This window comes from Panthera pardus, unplaced genomic scaffold, assembly GCF_024362965.1.
Source record: "Panthera pardus isolate Hobbes unplaced genomic scaffold, ASM2436296v1 HiC_scaffold_7, whole genome shotgun sequence".
Classification (NCBI taxonomy): domain Eukaryota; kingdom Metazoa; phylum Chordata; class Mammalia; order Carnivora; family Felidae; genus Panthera; species Panthera pardus.
In genome coordinates this window covers 75,657,558-75,676,633 of record NW_026527002.1, presented here as the reverse complement: position 1 = coordinate 75,676,633, position 19,076 = coordinate 75,657,558, and the positions used below count along the sequence as shown (strand labels likewise).

Here is a 19,076-nt window from a genome sequence, read left to right as displayed (position 1 = left end):
CAGGTTTTGAGTCAAAGCGGAGCTTCGTTCCAATCTTGCCCTTCTACCTTTCTTAGGCCAAGTTTCATTATAAAACGGGAGTGTCAGTATCTGTCTGTGTAAGCCTGTGGCACAGATTAAGGAAAGTGATGCCTGAAAAAATATGGAAAATAGATGGGAAGCAGTGACTAAAGAGGAGCTCAGTAAACATGGTCTACAAACAGGTAAAAAGTAGCAGTGCAGAGGGAAGGAAAAAGCAGCCGTCAAGTCAGTCGATTAACTGCCCGGTCATTGTGACACGTGAACCAAATGACCTCTGACAAATACCCTGAAAGGTACTCTGAACATTACCCGGATGACAACTTCAATATGACGATCAGCTCTGTGAGGCCCCTACACCCTAATCCACGGTAACTGGGAAGCAGATGGACAAAGTCCAAAGCACTCAGGCACAAGCCAGCCGTGCGACATCAGGCCAGTCACAACTTCCACGAAAGCCTGTTTTCTCCCCTGTGAAGTGGAATATATTTCTCTTATCTCAGAGGCCTGTACCAAGTACTGAGAAAAATATGGTCTGTAAATTGGCTGGCATTTAACAAGAACTCAACAAATAACGGCGCATCATTATTAACAATTATGTGACACTGACAAGTTCTTTCATATCTCCAGAGCCCCTGATGAATCATTCGAGAGAACATCCTAAACACATGAAAATCCCTAAAACCAGAACTGAAGGTATACTCGGTGCCTGGTAAGTATCAGTTTTCTGCAGTCCTGCTTAATCGCTCTGTGGTGGAAAAAGCAATGGCTCCCCCAAGACCCCCACGTCCTCATCTCCAGAACCTGTCAATGTTTAAGTTGCCTGGAGAAGGAAAACTCCAAGTTGCAGACAGAACTAAGGTTGTTAATCGGCTACTCTTAAAATGGGAAGATTCTCCTGGATTATCCAGGTAACTCCAGGCAATTACAAAGAGTCTCGCAAATGGAGGAGAAAAGCAAGAGAGGCCTGCAGGAGAGGCCTGCAGGAGAGGTAGCGTGGAAGTTGCTGGCTTCAGAGACGGAGGAAGGGGCCAGGCGCCCAGGGCTGTGCGCAGCCTCCCGCAGCCAGAAAAGTTAGGGAACAATTTCTCTCCATGAATGTCCAGAAAGGGACTTAGCGTCCAAGACACCTGACTCTGGCCCAGTGAGAACCATTCCAGACTTCTGCCCTCTAGAATCCCAAGATAATAAAGCCACTAAATTCACGGCTATGTGTTACAGCAGCCGTAGAACACGGATATACTCTCTCTTTCGGTTTTTCAGTTTTATTGTAAATAAGTCACAAACAACATCTGAATCTGAAAACTGAAAAAGGAAAGAAAATTATTTTTGTTTCTCTACACAGACGAACCTCATCTTAAACGTCCTAAGAAAATCACTTCTTTCTGAACTGTACCCATGAGAGACGGGAACAGTGCTTGATTCTTGGCCCTTGCCACAAAGAACTTAAGATACCAAACAATATAAACTGACTCATTACTGTTTCGGAACGATGGTGCTAAATAACACAATTAAGATATGAGCCACTGCATAGAAGTACCTGGTGTGAAAAGCAGCAGCCAACTCAAGAGAAGCCTTTATGACTCCAAACTAAGCAAGACACGGTGCACATTCCCCTTGGGCATATTGGCTTCAAGCACGCTGTATGTTAAATTTCAAGGCAAAGTTTATGGTTTGAAACCTATTCTGCATATTGTGATTTGTGTTCAAGCGGAAGAAATACTGCTTCTTTGACTTCTATGTGATAACCGTGGAGGCCAATATTTGCTCCAAACAAGAAGCCCAAACCAAGGTACTTAGAAAAGTTTATTATCGATATTTTTCAAACAGACGGCAAAACTATTTTGGGAAAGGGTTACTCAAGTAGGAAGTGACAACTGTAAAATGAAATTAAGTGAACTATGAGACTGTGAACTGGCACCTGACGCTCCCTTAATTCCTAGTTTGGTCTGCAGGCAAAGGAGCTGAAAAACAAAGTGTCAGTGACACACCCAAATCTCTGGAGGACACCAAGGACCCTCACCGTGTTCCCAAACACTGTAACGTCACCACCAGTGAGAAAGAACTGTGGTCCAATGGACTCGTCTGGGCCACCCCCCTGGGTCCAAGCACTAGGAAGTGACCCCTCCGGGGCAAGCAGACAAGAGACCAAAAGTATCCTCCGATAAGGGGACCTTACCAGGCTTTTCTCCTGGAACTTACTTTTGGCCCATTTTTACCACGTGGCTATCGCAAGAAGAAAGCCGAAACAGTTCTACCCTTTTTGGATGAGGTCACAGCCACCCGTTCGAGAGACCAAACAAGAACTAGGGTCCGACCTAAGGGGAGGGCAGCAGGAGGCAGACAAGGAGTCTGCTCCGCCCCTAAGCCCTAGAGAGGCGGTGGGGCCGTCTGTTGCAGTCTCCGTGCCAAGAGTAAAAGTCTACGTTTGCCCAGGATGGTGTCTGCGCCCTCCGCATACATCCCCAGGGAACCCTCTGAGGCAGGGCTCAGGATTCACCTTCCGGATGGACTGCAGGTAGCAACACTCACCAATACTTTTGCAAAGAAAGAAGCAATTACGACAGGCATTTGCTGGTGAGAATTGAAAGGCACGACGCATTTCACTTACGTTAAACTCTACTGGGAAAGTGTGAGCCAACTCAACAGTCGTCTGCAAGACTTGCGGTGGGCAAGATTTGCTGGGAGGAGCCGGTAGGCCTTGTGCGCAGACAAGCCCGCAAGAGCCTGGCTGTGCCACCACACTCCCTAAGCTCCCTGAACCAAACTGTGATCAGCTCAGAGTTGAAGAAGCTTACAGAGATCCTGTTTTGCTTAAGCATCACGAGCGGTGACAAACTTTAAGATTCCTATTTGAAAAGAAATGCATCACACGTGCGCACACAAAAAGCTTTTAAAACACACAGTTTCAAGTATAATTTACACTGATGGACTCACACCCTTTATGAAGTAAGAAAAGGAAACAACAAAGGGATTCTTCTCCTTTGCCCAAGACTCCAGTGCTGAGAGGGCCACAAGGGCCCCTTTGTCCTTTTCTCTTTTGATTCTGCGCTCTCCCCAGGGGATCTCCTCCACCAACGCTTCAAATACATGGTCATGCACTCTTAGTCAGATGTCTAGGAATACTACATACAATTCTCAACTCACAGAACTCAAACGCTTTTAAACCTGTGTCGTTCAACATCCTAAATGATCTTTCTAAAACACGTAGCTGACCGTGTCCTTCTCCAGCATTATATCCGTCCAATCATGCTCCAAATTTAAAATACATTCTTACTCCTCACCTGTCTACTGGCCCTGCACATTCTAGTCCCTGCCTATCCTGCTCCCCCGCTTGTCAATACATTCCTGCTTTTACTTTATACTCCAGACCAAGAGAAGCTGCTTTCACATGTATTATTCATCCAACCAACACTGAGCACCTACTGTGTGTTAGGCACTATTCTGACTATTCTCAGCACTAGAGATCCAGCAGCCTGGAATCTCCGTTCTGCAGTCGTGAGGTGTGTCACTAAATCCTCATGGGGCGCCTGGGTGGCTCAGTTGGTTAAGCGTCCGACCTCGGCTCAGGTCATGATCTCGCAGTCTGTGAGTTCGAGCCCCGCGTCCGGCACGCCTGGAGCCTGCTTCAGATTCTGTGTCCTCCTTGCTCTCCACCCCTCCCCTGCTCACACTCTCTTTATCTCTCTCTCAAAAATAAAAAAAAAAAAAATTGCAAAAACAAAAAAAACCACAACTGAATCCTCACAAGAAGCCTAGCCTGGCAGGTGGGCAGTATGGTGCCTGCTCTGACAAACTAAGGAACTGAGTTTGGAGAGGTAAAGGTCTGCGCCCAACTTCAGTAATTCTTAAATGACAGAATCTGAGTCTCAGACCCAAGGCCCGTGCCCACACCGCCAGGGCGCACACGCCTGCCACAATGGCCCGAGAAGTAGCAGGTCTCTCAAAATCAGTCACTGGGAACTCAAATAAAATGAGAACGCTCTTTCTCCATGTTCCTTCCACAAAGCACCCCGAGGTCATGAATCCATTGCCCTAACGCAGAGAAGAATCTGAGACCAACCGACTCCTCACTCTGCAAACACTAGCGAGAAGCTATGATCTCCCAGGGACCGCGCTGGGCACCAGAGCAGGAATCGAACATAGCGAGTCACGTCTCCTGCCTGAAGGAAGCTGGACTCTCGTGGGAGAAAGAACTCCCAACAGGTCGTTGGCCTCTGGAGCGTGATACACGCAAGCAGGGCTGCAGAGACAGGGGAGGGGCGTGGAGCGGGCGCGGGGACGCGCTGGCGGGGCGGGGCGCGGCACGGGCCCAATGGCGCTCCCGCCGGCAGCGAGTCCACGTCTGCGCAGACGCCACGGTGGCGGGCGACGAGACGGACTCCCGTCGCAGGCCCGTCACCCTCTGCCGCCCGGGACGTGTCTCCCGCCGCACCAGGAGTCACAGCCGGTCCTTCGCCCTCCCGGGTGGGCTCCCCACCCCTAGGTGGTGCCACAGGCCCCCGCGCTGGTCTTTGCCGCCGGCCGTCCCCCTGTGTTCCCCGCGTGGCCGCGTCCGCCCCGAGCAAGAAGCGAACACCCTTCCGGCCCCGCGGGAAAGGCCGTGGAGACACGCACGGCCCGCCGGTCCCCTCCCGGGGCCCCCGCGAGCCGGACAGGGGCCTCCCCGAGGGGTAAACCCGGAGGTCTCAGCAGCAGAAGGTGCTGCTCGCGGGCCGTCTCGCCCGGCCCGGACGCTCTGTGCCGCTCGGACCCCTTTCCTGGAAGTAACACGGTGCTCTGACGGAGAGTTCACACGCAGCCTGCTACGTGGACGCTTCCAGAAGTACACGGCCTGAGCTGGGCTCCACGAACGACGGACACGTGCACGCCGGCCGGAAGAACTCTGGAGGAGGTGACCGACTCCGCGTGACCACAAGATGCCGGGCACGTCACACAACTCCCTCGGGATCATTCTATAGGTGGACAAACTGAGGCTCACCGAGCTTCCTACCACCAAAAGGAACACACCTCTTCGCCATTTATGAGCAAGACCCTGGCAGGGTCGAGAAGGAAACAAAGCATAATAATACAGAATACAGTCAATTCACCATTAAGACACATGACTTTTAGTTTTTCAGTCGCGGTGTCCTTCCAAGTCATTGTGGACCTAGGGCAGGGGGTTTGGTGCCCTATCTGTTCTGAACTGATGGTAAACTACACGATGGGCAGTGTCCAAAGTGCAGACAGTCCTTGCTTCACGTGTCTCTGAGTATGTGAGAGACGCACAGACACGGAGCTGTAACCTCCTCACGAAGGTTCTTTCCATACTTAAAAACAACAAAACAGGGGCTCTTGGGTGGCTTAGTCGTTGAAGTGTTGGACTCTTGATTGATTTCAGCTCAGATCATGATCCCAGGGTTGTGAGTTCGAGTCCCGTGTCAGGCTCTGCACTTTTGCACTGGCAGCATGAAGCCTGCTTGGGATTCTCTCTCTCTCTCTCTCTCTCTCTCTCTCAAAATAAATAAACATTAAAAACAAAAAAACAACAAAACAAAAAGCAGTAAAACTCATTAACCAAATCAAAATCTTGTGAGGCACCTCAGGACCTGGCAGAGAAAAGCCAAGTGCGGGCAGGAGACTTGCTCAGTACCCCCTTCACCACCGGACCAGGACTTTCCACAGAACCATGAGCTGTTCTGGGACACAGAACTTTAATACCACGTTTTTGGATTCTAGAGAAAGGACTGAGCACCACTTCATGCTTTTCGGATAAACAGCCAGCCAGCCAACACAACAACCACTCACAAACACAACAACCACTCACCAACACGCTGACTACTGACTTTTGAATTGGGAGAATTAAAAAAAAATGTAAGCAATAACTAAAAGTCTGATTTATTTTAGAGTCGTCAGGGACACTTTAAATTGACTTGATTTGCATCTTTATGCTTACACCGCTGCTGTTCGCAATACCCTGGTGCCTGGGCTTTCTCCATGTCCCACATTACCTGGATCATCGTCACTGTGCATTGACAACAGGTGGTCCTTCCTAATGACATACTTTTCTCTGGGACTGGGTTCACTCCCTGATAAAATCCATTCATCACTGCTATAACCAAATCCTTTTTTGAATAAATCAGAGAAATAAATTACATAAAGAAAACTGTGACGAAATAAACCTATTCTCAGACAATAAAAGGAGTATTTTCTGAGATTTTTCATCCAATTGATCGGTGCTGGAGTTCTGCCTTTCAGCTAAAGACTACACAGAACAGAGTTATGCTAGACCAGAGCAGGGGCCCTATGTAATGCCTGCACGTTACAGCTATTCCTTGAGATAGGACTTTATTAAGAAAAAGGTAGCCATGAGGGTACCTCGGTGGGTCAGTCGGTTAAGTGTCCGACTCTGGTTCAGGTGGTGATCTCACAGTTCGTAAGTTCGAGCCCATGTCGGGCTCTGTCTGACAGCTCAGAGCCTAGAGTCTCTTCTGATTCTGTGTCTCCCTGTCTCTGCCCCTGTCTCTCTCTCTCTCTCTCTCAAAAATAAGCATTAAAAAAAAGTTTAAAAAAAGAAAAAAAGGTAGCCATGTTATCATGACAACATAAACACCCTCAGGAGTTTTATGAAATTATTTTTTCTTATTATTACTTTGCATATTGTGCACATCGGGTGTTTAAAAGACTCAGATCTTGCAAATTAGGACCTCAACAAATCGGTAAGCCATACGAAATCTGTATCTAAAAGATCCACGTAAGAGGAATGAGTGGTCTAACAATTATCATTAATTCACTCATCCAAAGAGTTTTGACAGCGCCCTTATGGTGGGCGGTATCGCAAAAGAGAGATACGGCCTGGTCCCTCTCCAGTAGCTGGGAACGAGGAAGGACAGGCAGACCAACGCCCACGGCCGAAGCCAGCACGCTACGCGTATCACAAAATAGCGTTGCGAGCACACGATCGTAATCGTTCGTGTCCATGCTGTCTCTGGCTGCTTTTCTGCTGCAACGGCAAGTTGAGTGGAATGTACAGCCCACAGAACATTCGCTTCTGTCCACTTGCAGTAAGTCTACAGGCCTACTCCGAGTCTCACGCGAAGACAATGGCAATACACCTGCAGACACATCATCAACCAGTCTGTCCAGTGAAAGGGCCCAGCAGCAATGATACACCCGTCGTCCACTCCAGATTTTGATGTTTAAAGACCATTCCACACTATAAGAAACGAGGCACCTTGGAAGAAATGGCTAATTTTAGAGCTGCGGCACGGCAAGTACAAGATGTGCCCGGAACAAAATGCTGTTAAGGGGTTTAAAAAAATATTCAAAAGACATATGGGATGCTCCTTTCAATGAGACCCAGGAGCCACGGTAAAGGGCTTCCCAATGGCCAAATCTGGGACAATTTAATTGCCAATTTATATAACGATTAGCAAAGGATTATAACCAGTTGAATCAAAGAAGAATCCCTGAAATTATACAGACAGATGACGGAGGGAGGGAGAGGAGGAAGAAGGAAAGAAAAAAATGAACATGTTCCCTCAGGTAGAATGTCAACCAATCAGTGTAGATGGAATGACTGAATTAGAAAATCGCCACTTAGGGGCACCTGGGTGGCTCAGTCAGCTAAGCGTCCGACTCTTAATTTCAGCTCAGGTCACGACCTCACAGTTCACAGGTCCAAGCCCCGCATCGGGCTCTGGGCTGAAAGCATGGAGCCTGCTTGGGATTCTCTCCCCCTCTGTGCCCATCCAATGTTTGTGTGTGCGTGCGCGCTGTCTCTCTCTCAAAATAAATAAAATTAAAAAAAAAAAAATTGCCATCTTACAACTAGCATAGTAATAATTCAGGTTAACAAACATTAATGGATGCTAAAATATGTGAGGAAGAGTTTACAGTGAGGAACGGAGTATTTACAAGTGTCTCCTCGCAAAAAATACTAATTTCCTTACAAAAGGAAAATAATATCTTTGCAGTGGAGACAGCTGCAGGACCTTAACCAAGTAATCAAACCTATATCGCCGGTCACAGGACAACGTGACCCCGACACCGTGTGCCTCCCAATAGGAGGTGCCGAGCAGGACACACCATCGCCTCAGGGGGATTCCTGCGGAAGCGGAAGCACGTGAACCGGATATTAAGGAAATGGACAACCCAGACGGACATCCCACAGAAACCCGGTCTCTGTGGTAATCAAACACGCACGGCATAAAAGGTAAAGGAAGACGCAGGTGCTCTTCCAAAGTGAGAGACTAAAAGACACTAAACAGCTGGATGCACTCTGGGGCCTTGAACTGGATCCTCTCCAAGACCAAATGGGAAAAACGGCAAGAGAGGCGCACGGACTGCAGACGAGACAGTCGTATGAAACAACGATCGACTTCCTAAATGGGATCACTCTCCTCCAGAACTGCAGTTACGTAAGAGAAAATCCACGCTAAGGTGGATTTTTAGGGGCAAGGGGAGATAACATGGGCACCTTACTCCCCAACGAGCCAGGAACATACGTAAATACATGGGGACGATGGGAAAGCAGATGTGGGAAAGCATTAACAACTGGGGAATCCAGACAAACGGGCATACGGGACGCCTTAGCACTATATTTTCAACTCTTTTATTTTAAAACTGTTTCCAAATAAAAGTTTTCAATGCCTAGAATAAGAAATAAAGGTCTTAACAACGGGAGGGGGAGAGAAGAGAGATAAGCAAATAACCACAAAGCGCCAATAGGAATACTAGGTGCGACGGAAACAGGGGAGCCTGGAGCTAAGAATTACGTGCGGGGATCTGAAAGGGTCTGTGTTGCTGACCGAGTCCCTTTCCCACCTGTGATGGGTTTGGTGTCCAGCCAAGCCCTCTTCGAAGAGGACTCGCCCTGGCCCCATGATGAGCTGAAGTCATTCTGAGCCCGGAAAACCTCTCTGCATTCTCCTACCGAACACACTCTTGGAACCGGTCCCTCTACGTGTTTATCTCCCTCCCTGGACTGCAGACTGCTTGACAAATGACGAAGACTGAAGATGGTGATGGTGATGGTGATGGTGATGGTGATGGTGGCGGTGGCGGTGGCGGTGGCGGTGGTGGTGGCGGTGGTGGTGGCGGTGGCAGTGGTGGTGATGATGATGATGATGACGGGAGCAGCTGTTTACCCCATGCTTAGTACCTACCAGGCATGACACTATACATCTCATCACACAAAGACTCCAAGCAGGCTTCCTTTTTTTCAACAACCATTTTATAGTCATGGAAACTGAGGCTGAGCAGGGTTCATGAGTCCACGGTCACAACACAAAGAAGCGGCTCAAACCTGTGTCACTGAGAACTGTCCTCAGCCTCTCCTTGTTATCAAACAGTCTGAACCTCGTCCCAGCATTTTCAGTCAGCAGTAGGCACGCGCTGGTTAGGCAAACGGGAGGTGAAAGGGACCTCTCTCAGTACTCGGCTCTGTTTACAGTATGCCGAGCACATCCAAACTCAAGGCCAGGAGCAGAGGAGGCACGAGGTGGGAGGAGAAAGCCGGCCCTATACAAACGGCCAGCAGATACTCTACTGCACTGGTAGATAACCGAGAACTGATGTAGGAAAGTCAGATAAAAAAGATACGACATGAGGATGAGAAACATAAATATGTAGTGATCTCACAGTAGATGTAACAAATATGTCCTGTATGGTAAAAACTTAGAATGAAAGTAAATACCTATAAAATCATTGTCTTTCCACCTTAGTGACCTATGAGGCAGGCATTACTGCCAGTGTAGACACGGAAGTAACTGGCCCAGAACACACAGTTCAATTTAACAGGTCAGGTACTTAACAAATATTAGTTGAATAAACGAACAAAACGAAAGAAACCTCAGGATACATTTCTGAAGTCCTGTGGCCTCTTTCCAGTATTCCGCTCTGCTAAAATTACTAAATTTGTAATCGCGTCTTTGTCCAAAATTCCTCCCAGGTTTTGTACCTGGACCTGGTCAGCCCCTTACCCAGGAGGAAGCAGACGTTTCCACACCAGCTGACAAAGCTTTGGTTACTACGGTTTGCTTCCTCACACAAATGGAAGATTTTGACTCATCGGCTCCAATGCAAATAACAGGACTATAATTTCCCCCACAGAACAAACAAATTTATGGCCAACAGCCATAAATCAGACTATCCTAACACTTACCTTGAATAAAGTTTTCAATTCAACGCTTTGGGGATAATTTTTCTGTAGGGCATAGTGAGCCCTCTCCCGTGACCTTGCACGAACTCTGAATCCCTGTAACCTGTGTCTGTTCACCTGCACAGCGAGCACAGAGCAACCTGCCAGAGGTCGCCAGGGTTAACCAGGTAACGTGAGAAAGGACCGGGCAGCAGCGCCTGGCACACCCGAAGCACTCGGGAGGTGCCCACGGAACGGCAGTCACGGTTCTCAGCGAATACTGAGGACAGCCACAGAGTGCGCCTCTTAAAATCAGAACTGTGAAAGGCTGATGCCGATACAGGGGTATCGAAAGCAACGCCGGCCTGCGGACCATCAAGCCCGGTTCCGAGCAGCTACCGGCGGGACCAGGGGGTAACCAGCTGTGCGCAGCGCCATCTAGTGGAGCCGGAGCAGAGCACAAGTGCCGACCGAGGGACAGGGACGCCCGTGCCAACTGCCCCTGCTCCCCTCCGTTGGGATGTCCAGGAGAGCTGGAAACAACAGCGACCCCCGCCCGTGTAACACGTACATGAGAAAGGGCGCTCTCACTTCCGCATGCTCTTTATCATACCACGAAGAACATCAGTGATGCGCCACGAACACTACTTCTAAAGTCCTTAAAATAGCCGCAGGGGCTGATGGGCAAAAAAAATATGGAAATGTCCAGCTGCCCAATCCGGGGTAAAAGATCTTGTGCTGGTGGAGAGGAGCTGCTGAGGGTCCAGCTACGTTTTAATGTGGGCAGTTACGAAGCTGTTTAGGGAGGCTTCGTTTGCTCATTGACGCTTCTGGTGCCACAGAACCTTGAACAGCACCATAAATATCAGAGTGCTAACTTTGCACAGGGTTATCACTAAATAAGCTTCCTAAGAAGGAGTCTATTTTTTCTGGATTTTAAAACTACACTCATTCTAATAACAAAAAAATCACCCCAAGAATTGAAACTAGATGGTTATTACACGTTTTACATCTGAAAAGTGACCTAGCACGCACACGTGGTCTCAGGCTATCGCATAAAACTAGCAGGCAACATCTATTAAGCATCTGCTATGTGTTAGACCCTGTACTCATCTCATGTCTAGAACAGCCCTACAAAGGAGGTACAGGTGCTCCCATTTTACAGATAGGAAACTAAGGCTCCTTCTATAGCAGCTCCTCCCTTGTTAAGTAACACCCTTTCCCATATAAATGCCATCCACCACACCTGCCATGCCGCCACGGGTCACAAAGTTCCTGCCCCGTTTTGTCAGGCCACCGTCTGTCCCTCGGGACAGCATGCACTCTGCCGTCCTCACAGACCACTGGCCCAATACCGAGCACTTAATTTTCAGAGCTGCATGACAGAGAATTTCCATGCAAGTCAAAGATGAAAATGCACCTCTACCTGGTGCTCCCAGGTAAAGTGTCTAGTGTCCTGGAGGTAGGCAGGTAAGGATTTAAATCTCGGTTTACCACTTAGCTGTCTGACCTTAGGCAAATTATTGGTCCTGCAATGCCCTCACTTCTCTCACCTGTAAAATAAAGTAAACCGATTTACTCTTTTAACACTGTTAGAAAAATTAAATGAAATAATGGACATAAAGCTTCTAACCCAGAAAAACCTCTTGATAAATGGTAACTATTACTATTAGCAATAGCAAGGCGAGGTTATTCAAACATCCTCCCCACCCCCATCCCACCTCCATCCCAGAGCCAAAACCATTGTCGGTGGAATATGTTTTATGTTCTTGGCACTCTTTTTCCCTCGCTTTTTGAGCCTGTTTTTAGAAAATGGAGAATTTCTACACATACCACAAACTGACTAAAAATTTCTGCTATCATACTTTCAACCAATTGTTCCTATGATACAGAATTAAAATACAAAGAGCTCTGTGCCTCTGAGAGGTTCCTTAAAGACCCACAGAGCTTTCTCAAGAATCTGATTTAGGGGCACCTGGCTGGCCCGGTTGGTTAAGCATCTGACTCTTGATTTCGGTTCAGGTCATGATCTCATGGTTCGTGAGTTCAAGCCCCACATCGGGCTCTGCACTGACAGTGCGAGCCTGCTTGGGATTCTCTTGCTCTCAAAATAAATAAATAAACTTAAAAAAATAAAAACGAAATTTGACATAGTCACTTTCCACAGTGAAAGTTTTCCTATTTTCTCTTTGACCACTGGGACACACAACTAAAAATCCTTGCCTTCAATGCCCACTAAAGGCTGAAAAGTGCTGCGGAGAACACAGGAAGAAAGTGAACAGCCTTTGCGGTAAAGCATACTTTAGGGGACCGTTTCTTAAAATCTACCATCGCCAAAGGAAATCCCTAACTGGCTTCTACTATAATAAAACTTTTATTTAAAAACAATGTCGACTTCTGTCCTTTTATCTCTTTTCGTAAAGTAGCCTATGAAAACCCCACAGACTAGATTTAAAATTGCAGCCTGACTATTTAAAATTGTGCACCTTCACTGGGCAAGCTACTTCACATTTCAGAGACTCAGATGCGCCATTTGAAAAAAACAAAAGAGGCAGGCAGGGCATAAAACCACCTACCTTGCGAGATCTTTGTGGGGACTGGAGATAATGCACAGGAAGCACCTGGCACGGAGGCCCTCAGTTTGGCAGCTTGCATCATAATCATCATCCCCAATGCTAAGGAACACTTCTATTTTTTGGTAAAAAATGTAAACTACTTTATCCTCATTCGGTGGGAAGATGACGACCAGCTAAAGGGTCCTGTGATGCCAGAGCGGCTGCCGACGCCCGATCCATCCGAAGTCCCAGCCGCTCTCTGCACGTGGGTGTCTGCCTGCCCGCGGCTAGTGTGGACCACCTCCTTCAGGTAAGAGGGCGGGAGTCTGCCATGGTCCCAGGGCTCCAAGTTTCCGCTTTTTAGCCCGTCAGAATAAATTTCACGCAGGAATTTAGGCAAGGAGAGCTAACTGTATTGGAGCACACTGGCTTAATCAATTGCTTAAGAAGAAGAAAAGCAAATAAACATCTGATTCAAAGTGGATCTGCTAACATCTCATTATCTCCCAGAGAAGGACCCCCTACGGTTCTACCCCACCCACGAAAGGGCACTGGGGCCTTGTGCTGGCTCCCGGCTGCATCTCACTTAGCGCCTCTTTTGTTTGTGTCCCTGGGGCCGGTCCAGACTTCATCCCTGCCCCTTTCAGCTGTCCTTTAAAGGACCGACTGCTCAACACTTTCTGAGTCTCCCACCTCCAGGAATATTAAAACACAACGCTGACACAACGCGGGGTGGGAGGCTGCAGGAGCCAGGTGCCGAGAGTTACGGGAGGTGCTCAGGATGGAGAGACAGAAGAGTGTCCCACGAAGACGGAGGTCGCAATGATGTGCTGTGCCGACGAGGACACCATCGGAGACGTAAGCACCGTAAGCACCGGCTGCTCTGGGACAAAATGGGCAATCTGGATCCATGGGGCGGACGGGGTGGGGGGGGGGGGGCGGGGATGTGGTCACAGGAGATACCCTAGAGCAGAAATTCCCAGGGTGAGGTACAAGAACAGATGCTGTAGAATCTTTCAGTTCCGGCACCGTTACTAACGGCCGTCCCAGCCTGCCCCTGTACCTCTGCGGGCCAGTGAGGTCCCGGAAAGAACGACACTGCTTGCACCTTCGCGCGGGCATTTTGCAAGCATGTCACCCGGAGTAAGTCATTTCAGTCGCTGGGAGTCTCAGTTTCTACAACTGAAAAGTTGGGCTGCTAACGTCTACACTTCTGGGTTGTTACCAGTATTCAGATGGCAGACAAGACGGGGCACAGAGAAGAGCCTCGAAAATGTCCCTAGGCTGACTGAGTTAAACCATCTAGTCACTCAGTACTTCTGAAGGAGAGTTGAAGACGTTCCCCAGTTAAAAAGGAGGGCATCTATGCACTTGAAACTCACTCTCAAATTAAGACATATGAGAGCGCTCGTTTCTCAGCAGCAGAGTCTGTTTTCCCCCCTCGCCACCTCCAGGACCCGGCACAAGGACCTGGCAGGTTGTCAGGAAACATGTCACTAATGACCAGATACCAAAACACTGTAACTCACGATTGCTGGATCGCTCCGAATCATAACACACTACAGGAAATTCAGAAATGGTTTGCCTAAAAAAACAAACGAGAACTCTGAAAAGCCTCTAAGAAAAACAATTAAAAACTAAAAAACCACACCCTCCTTTGGATGAAACAGAAACTCACACACCACTTCTAAATATAAGTCTGCAATCTCCATTCTCATTTGTCTCTCTTACTCTACACGTCTGACAACATTCAAGCGAACTGCAAACAGTTTCTAAAAGGGGGGGGGGTCACCACAAATGACACCTCAAGCCATCAGGGTTTTGTCGAACAAAGAGAAGCACGTCGGGCTAAGTAACGATCCTCCCTTCATGTGTTTTTACCCCTCACGTACATCCTGAGTGATGCTAAGAGCACTAATATCAGAGAAATGGGTGTAATATGAAAAATTACCATCTTGAAATACCAACAGAGAACTTTATCAATCCGGACACAAACAGACTACCTTCATCTTGACTCCTTTGCTCCGCTTCCTATTGTAACCAACCACTAAATATAACCTGGCGGCGAACCAGCCACCAATCCATATATTATATCAGATAATTAAAAATACAGGGTTATGTAATCTTATTTAATGGTTACTTGGCTTGGATTGAAAGCCATCCAAAGCGGGTACCAGAGAGCTGGATGAAATTATAATGCATAAGACATTTCTAAAGATGTTTTTCAGTAAGAGTCAGCACATCCCCTACTAGCAAATATAATACAAAACATGGAACACTACTTTCATCTCCAATTAACCTCCCTGGCAAGAAACAGACAATGTCAATTCCTTCCAGGGGCTCGGGAAGTGGGGAGAGACATACTAAAGCCTATCTTCTTTGATTTGATTTTAACATCAAGTAAACATCACCCATTACATTTGGTAGAGAAACAAAAGTGCTCAGTATTTACAGGGTAGAGGGAAGGAGAGCCAGTTAGCCTAAGAAAATAAAAGTCAGCAACTAATGCTCACCGTAACACGCAAGCCTGGAAAAGGTATAAAAGCTGACATACATTAGCACAGGAGCATAGATCTTGAGGCCATCCCAGCTCAAGTTCTTACTTACAGATTATTAGAAAAAAATAATTCAGCGAGGAGGCTGATCAATGTTTACAACTACTGAATTTTTTAAAAATGGCAACATCTCATTTATAAACGGTTTCATTATCATAATGTGTTGATTACTAAAGTAATAAACTGGTCACAGGAGGGCTTTAATTCAAAGTGCCTCTTGGCCAGAGCATTAAAATCCTGTAGGATAGATAAACCTACTATACATGTTTGTTTCTTCAAACAGACCACTAGATAAGTATCGAAAGAAACTTTTTTTATAAAAATCAAGGTAAGTCAACCAGAAAAGAGCATATTAATTACATTGATCTCTACAGGGTTTTAAATTAGCGTGTGTTGTATTCTATCTTTCCAAGAAGGCACAAATAGCAAGAACGATGGCCTTAAGAGACAGGAGACCTGAGTTCAAATTACATCTCAGCTGCCCACAAACTTGCATAGTTGGGTTCTGCAGCCGCCTCCCCAGAAAAACGGAGATGTCAATGTCAGCCTCACTAGAGTCCAAGTGTGAGAAAGGAACTGAACGGCATCAGCATGTACCTTAAAGACCCTTGGAAACTTCAACACGCTATGCAAACATAAGGCATCGGGTTCAGTGCCGACCGTCGTCACGGTACAAGTTGGTGCCAGAAGCCTAATTCCAGCATCGAGATTCAGAATAAACTCTGAAAAGAAATAGTTTCTTTCAGAGGCAAACAGTCAATAAAATTGCTAAATATGAATAAAAATGCTTTTCTATAGCCAATAACAAGATGGTTATCAGATTCAAAATCAAAGTTTTCTAATAACCATTCAAATTCAGATGTAAGACACTATTTTAGAGGTGCACTTGTAATTCTGAAGTTACATAATTGAGCATAATTAATACTTTAAATGATAAGGCTTTGCATTCTGGATATCAGCTTATGATTTAAGAGGAAAACATTTTCGTCTCAAGTAATCTAAATTAACAGTAATAAGAGTATCTTGAGTATCACCTTTTCCTTCCTTCACATAACTGTTCGCTGTGAGAAATGTACTCCTTACACAAATTACTTTTTTTATGGAAAAGTAAGGTGATCGGGTTTAACATCTACAAAAATACTAAATGGGAACACTGTCCAGTATCTATTTCAAGTAACCAGAAGCCACTGACACTAGTAGAAACACAAAACACCAAAAGAATTTTGAATGTACGGTTTTAGCAACACAGTACTATGGCAACATGGCACGGAGGTAAAAAAAAAAAAAAAAATTCTGACTTTCAAAATAAGAGAACTCATTATACTTGTACTTCAGCTGTTTCCTTAATTGAGCACCACATAACTTTGATTCGGCTTCTTTCTTAAGAAAAATGCACTTGACTCCACAATCCAGACTATTTCTAATGCCACTGATCTCACACAACGTACAGAGAAATTTCTTTCACAGAAATGACAGCCCAGCAGGCAACAAAAGATATATGTAAATCATAAAGCAAGGAGTGCAAACCTAACTGCAGAACTGTTCAGAAGAGCCTCGGAGTAAGCTTAAAATTCCTTTTCCCTAATTTAAGAATGTAAGCCCATTACTTTTTCACAAGCCTGTTTTACTAAAGAAATAAAAATAAGCCTGCAATTAAAATAAAATGGGAGAGCTCCGTAAACCGATTTCTGTTCCACAATTCAGACAGCATGCGTGCTTACATTCTTGGAAACACGGAGTCTCCCCACTAACAACACACCCTACTCTGTCTGCAGAACCGGCTGAAACAGGCAAATGCTGGAGGCTGCTGCTCAAAAATATAGATATCGATATACAAATAGAATATGTCTGCCTCTTCTTTCACTTCCAACAATAAAAGAGCCAGGGCCAGCATCAAGATCAGCAGACCCGATTTAACTCGGAAACCACAAACGGTCACTGCACGGGGTGATTCCTGCAAAAGGTAACGGATCTGACCAGGTAATGTTTCTGCCATCACCCAGAGAAGCAGCACACCAGTAGCCCCCAAGCCCATCTTCATCTGAAACATGGGTAACAGATACAGAGGGACCCGAGGACTGCTCCCGGGAAGGAAGGCTCCATTTACCGTCCATCCCAGATCACTCAGGAAGCTCAAGGAAGAAGCAGCCAGGAAATCCTGTCCTGGGTAGGCGCGCCTCCATATGCCCCTGGATCCCGGTGCCCTCTGCTTCCCAGGGCTGTTCACACCCTGGACTGGCGGAAGCAGCGCTAAAACGGCATAGGCAGCAAAGACTCCTCGTCGGGTCTTCTGAACTCCTAACCAGCCTCCGGTGAGAGTGACCCACCCAGAGCGTCCCAAAGAGAAGACAGGCGAGCCAAGAAGGGGGCTCTTGCGTGGGCCCCTACCAACCCCTCCCCACCAAGGGCCAGCCTGCAAGCCTGGGCAGGAGCTGCCCACCTCCAGGGAGAGCAGACCACCCTGCCAGGGTGCCGATAACCTGGGCACTGGAGAAAAAACGAGACAGACAGGAGAGGAACTGGGCTCTGCCACTAAGACCGCTGGGTCCTTCTCCTCGGAAACGCTTGGGGTCTGAGCCCAAACCTCCCCCAAGGTCCTCAAACTTCACTAACAATACAGGCACCTGTTCCCTTCACCTTTTGTGCATTTCATCCCCTCCAGTCCTTCCATTTTGCTCCAGCTCTTTCTCCAGCTCCCCGGACAGACCAAACACACGAGGATGCCCGAGTCCCTCACAAACTCCCCTCCGATGAGATAATTCAACCCCCGCCCCACCAAAGCCCCCAGATGTTCGCCGTCCCCCACCCACAAGTTTACCTCGGGTATCCTCGAGTCCCCAAAGATCTTCCAGTCTCGTCCGAGCGCCCCAGCCTTCTGCCCGCCCCCGCCCCGGCCGCGTCTCCCAAAGGCACACACATCTCGCTTTCCCCCGGGTGTCCCGTATTCCCCCAGGTCCCCACCCAAACGCCCCCCCGGATTGCTACCTGGGCCCCCTCCCGCCTCCCCAGCTCTGCTTCCAGCCTGCCCCACAGGTCCGCCTCCCCAGCGCCCCCGCATTTCCACCCGATCCCGAGCCTCCCCCGTCCCCGAGCCGCCCCGGCCGCCACTCCCCCGGCCCCAACGGCCGCGGGCTACAGTTAACGGCCGGCCGACCGGCCGGCGTGCGCCCTCACCTTGGTTCACCAGCCGCAGAGCGTGCGTGAAGGAGGGGTCCAGGGAGTCCTTCTCCGCCATCAGCTCCGGCAGGTACTTCTCCTCCATGCTCGCCGGCCGCCGGGCCCGGGACGCCGACGCGCGGCGGGCGAGCAGCGGCGGCCCCGCGCCCCCCGACCCCGCCCGCGCCCCAGCGGCGCGCAACCCGGGCCAGAAGCCGCGGCCGGGGCGCGGCGCAGCCAAGCCCGGAGGTCGGCCCGGCGGCGGCACGGGGCGGGGGGTGGCCGCCGAGTGCCCCGCGCTGGCGGCCGCTGCCTCCCGGACGCGGCCCCCGCGGCCCCGCAGCGGGCCGAGCAGGAGCGGGCGCGGGCCGGCGCGGTCAGGCGGGCCCTCGGGCCGGGCCGGCGGCGCGCTCGGCGAGCCTGAGGCAGTCCCGGGCGAGCCCCGCCAGCCGGCGCCCGCGCCCCAGCTCAGCCGCGACCCGCACGCCGCGCGCCGCCCCGCGCTCTCCGAGCGGCCGCGCCGAGCGCCCGGCCCGCCGCCCCGCCCGCCGCGCCTGCGCCTGCGCGCCGCGCCCGCGCCCCCCGCCCCGCCCCGCCCCGCCCCGCCCCGCCCCGCCCCGCCCGCCGCCTCCGGGGGGGGGGCCGCCCCCTGCTGCGCGGCAGTCCGCGGGG

General features: G+C 49.0%; 1 protein-coding gene across 5 annotated transcripts in view; it reads right to left on the bottom strand.

Annotated features, from left to right (window-relative positions):
- KHDRBS3 (KH RNA binding domain containing, signal transduction associated 3) overlaps positions 1–18,628 on the bottom strand; it is a 189,826-nt gene extending 171,198 nt beyond the window's left edge. For 2 of the 5 annotated variants that reach the window (XR_008420084.1, XR_008420083.1), the window contains exon 1: positions 12,715–12,883. Coding sequence is in view for 3 of the 5 variants with exons in the window: in XM_019459776.2 (XP_019315321.1) it covers positions 12,715–12,805 (91 nt within the window). In the remaining 2 variants the exon portion in view is untranslated. Of the gene's footprint in view, positions 1–12,714; positions 12,884–17,355; positions 17,378–18,422 lie in introns of those variants that run through there. The other 3 variants (XM_019459778.2, XM_053896596.1, XM_019459776.2) reach the window with 3 other exon arrangements.
- Positions 18,629–19,076: the final 448 nt, after the last annotated feature.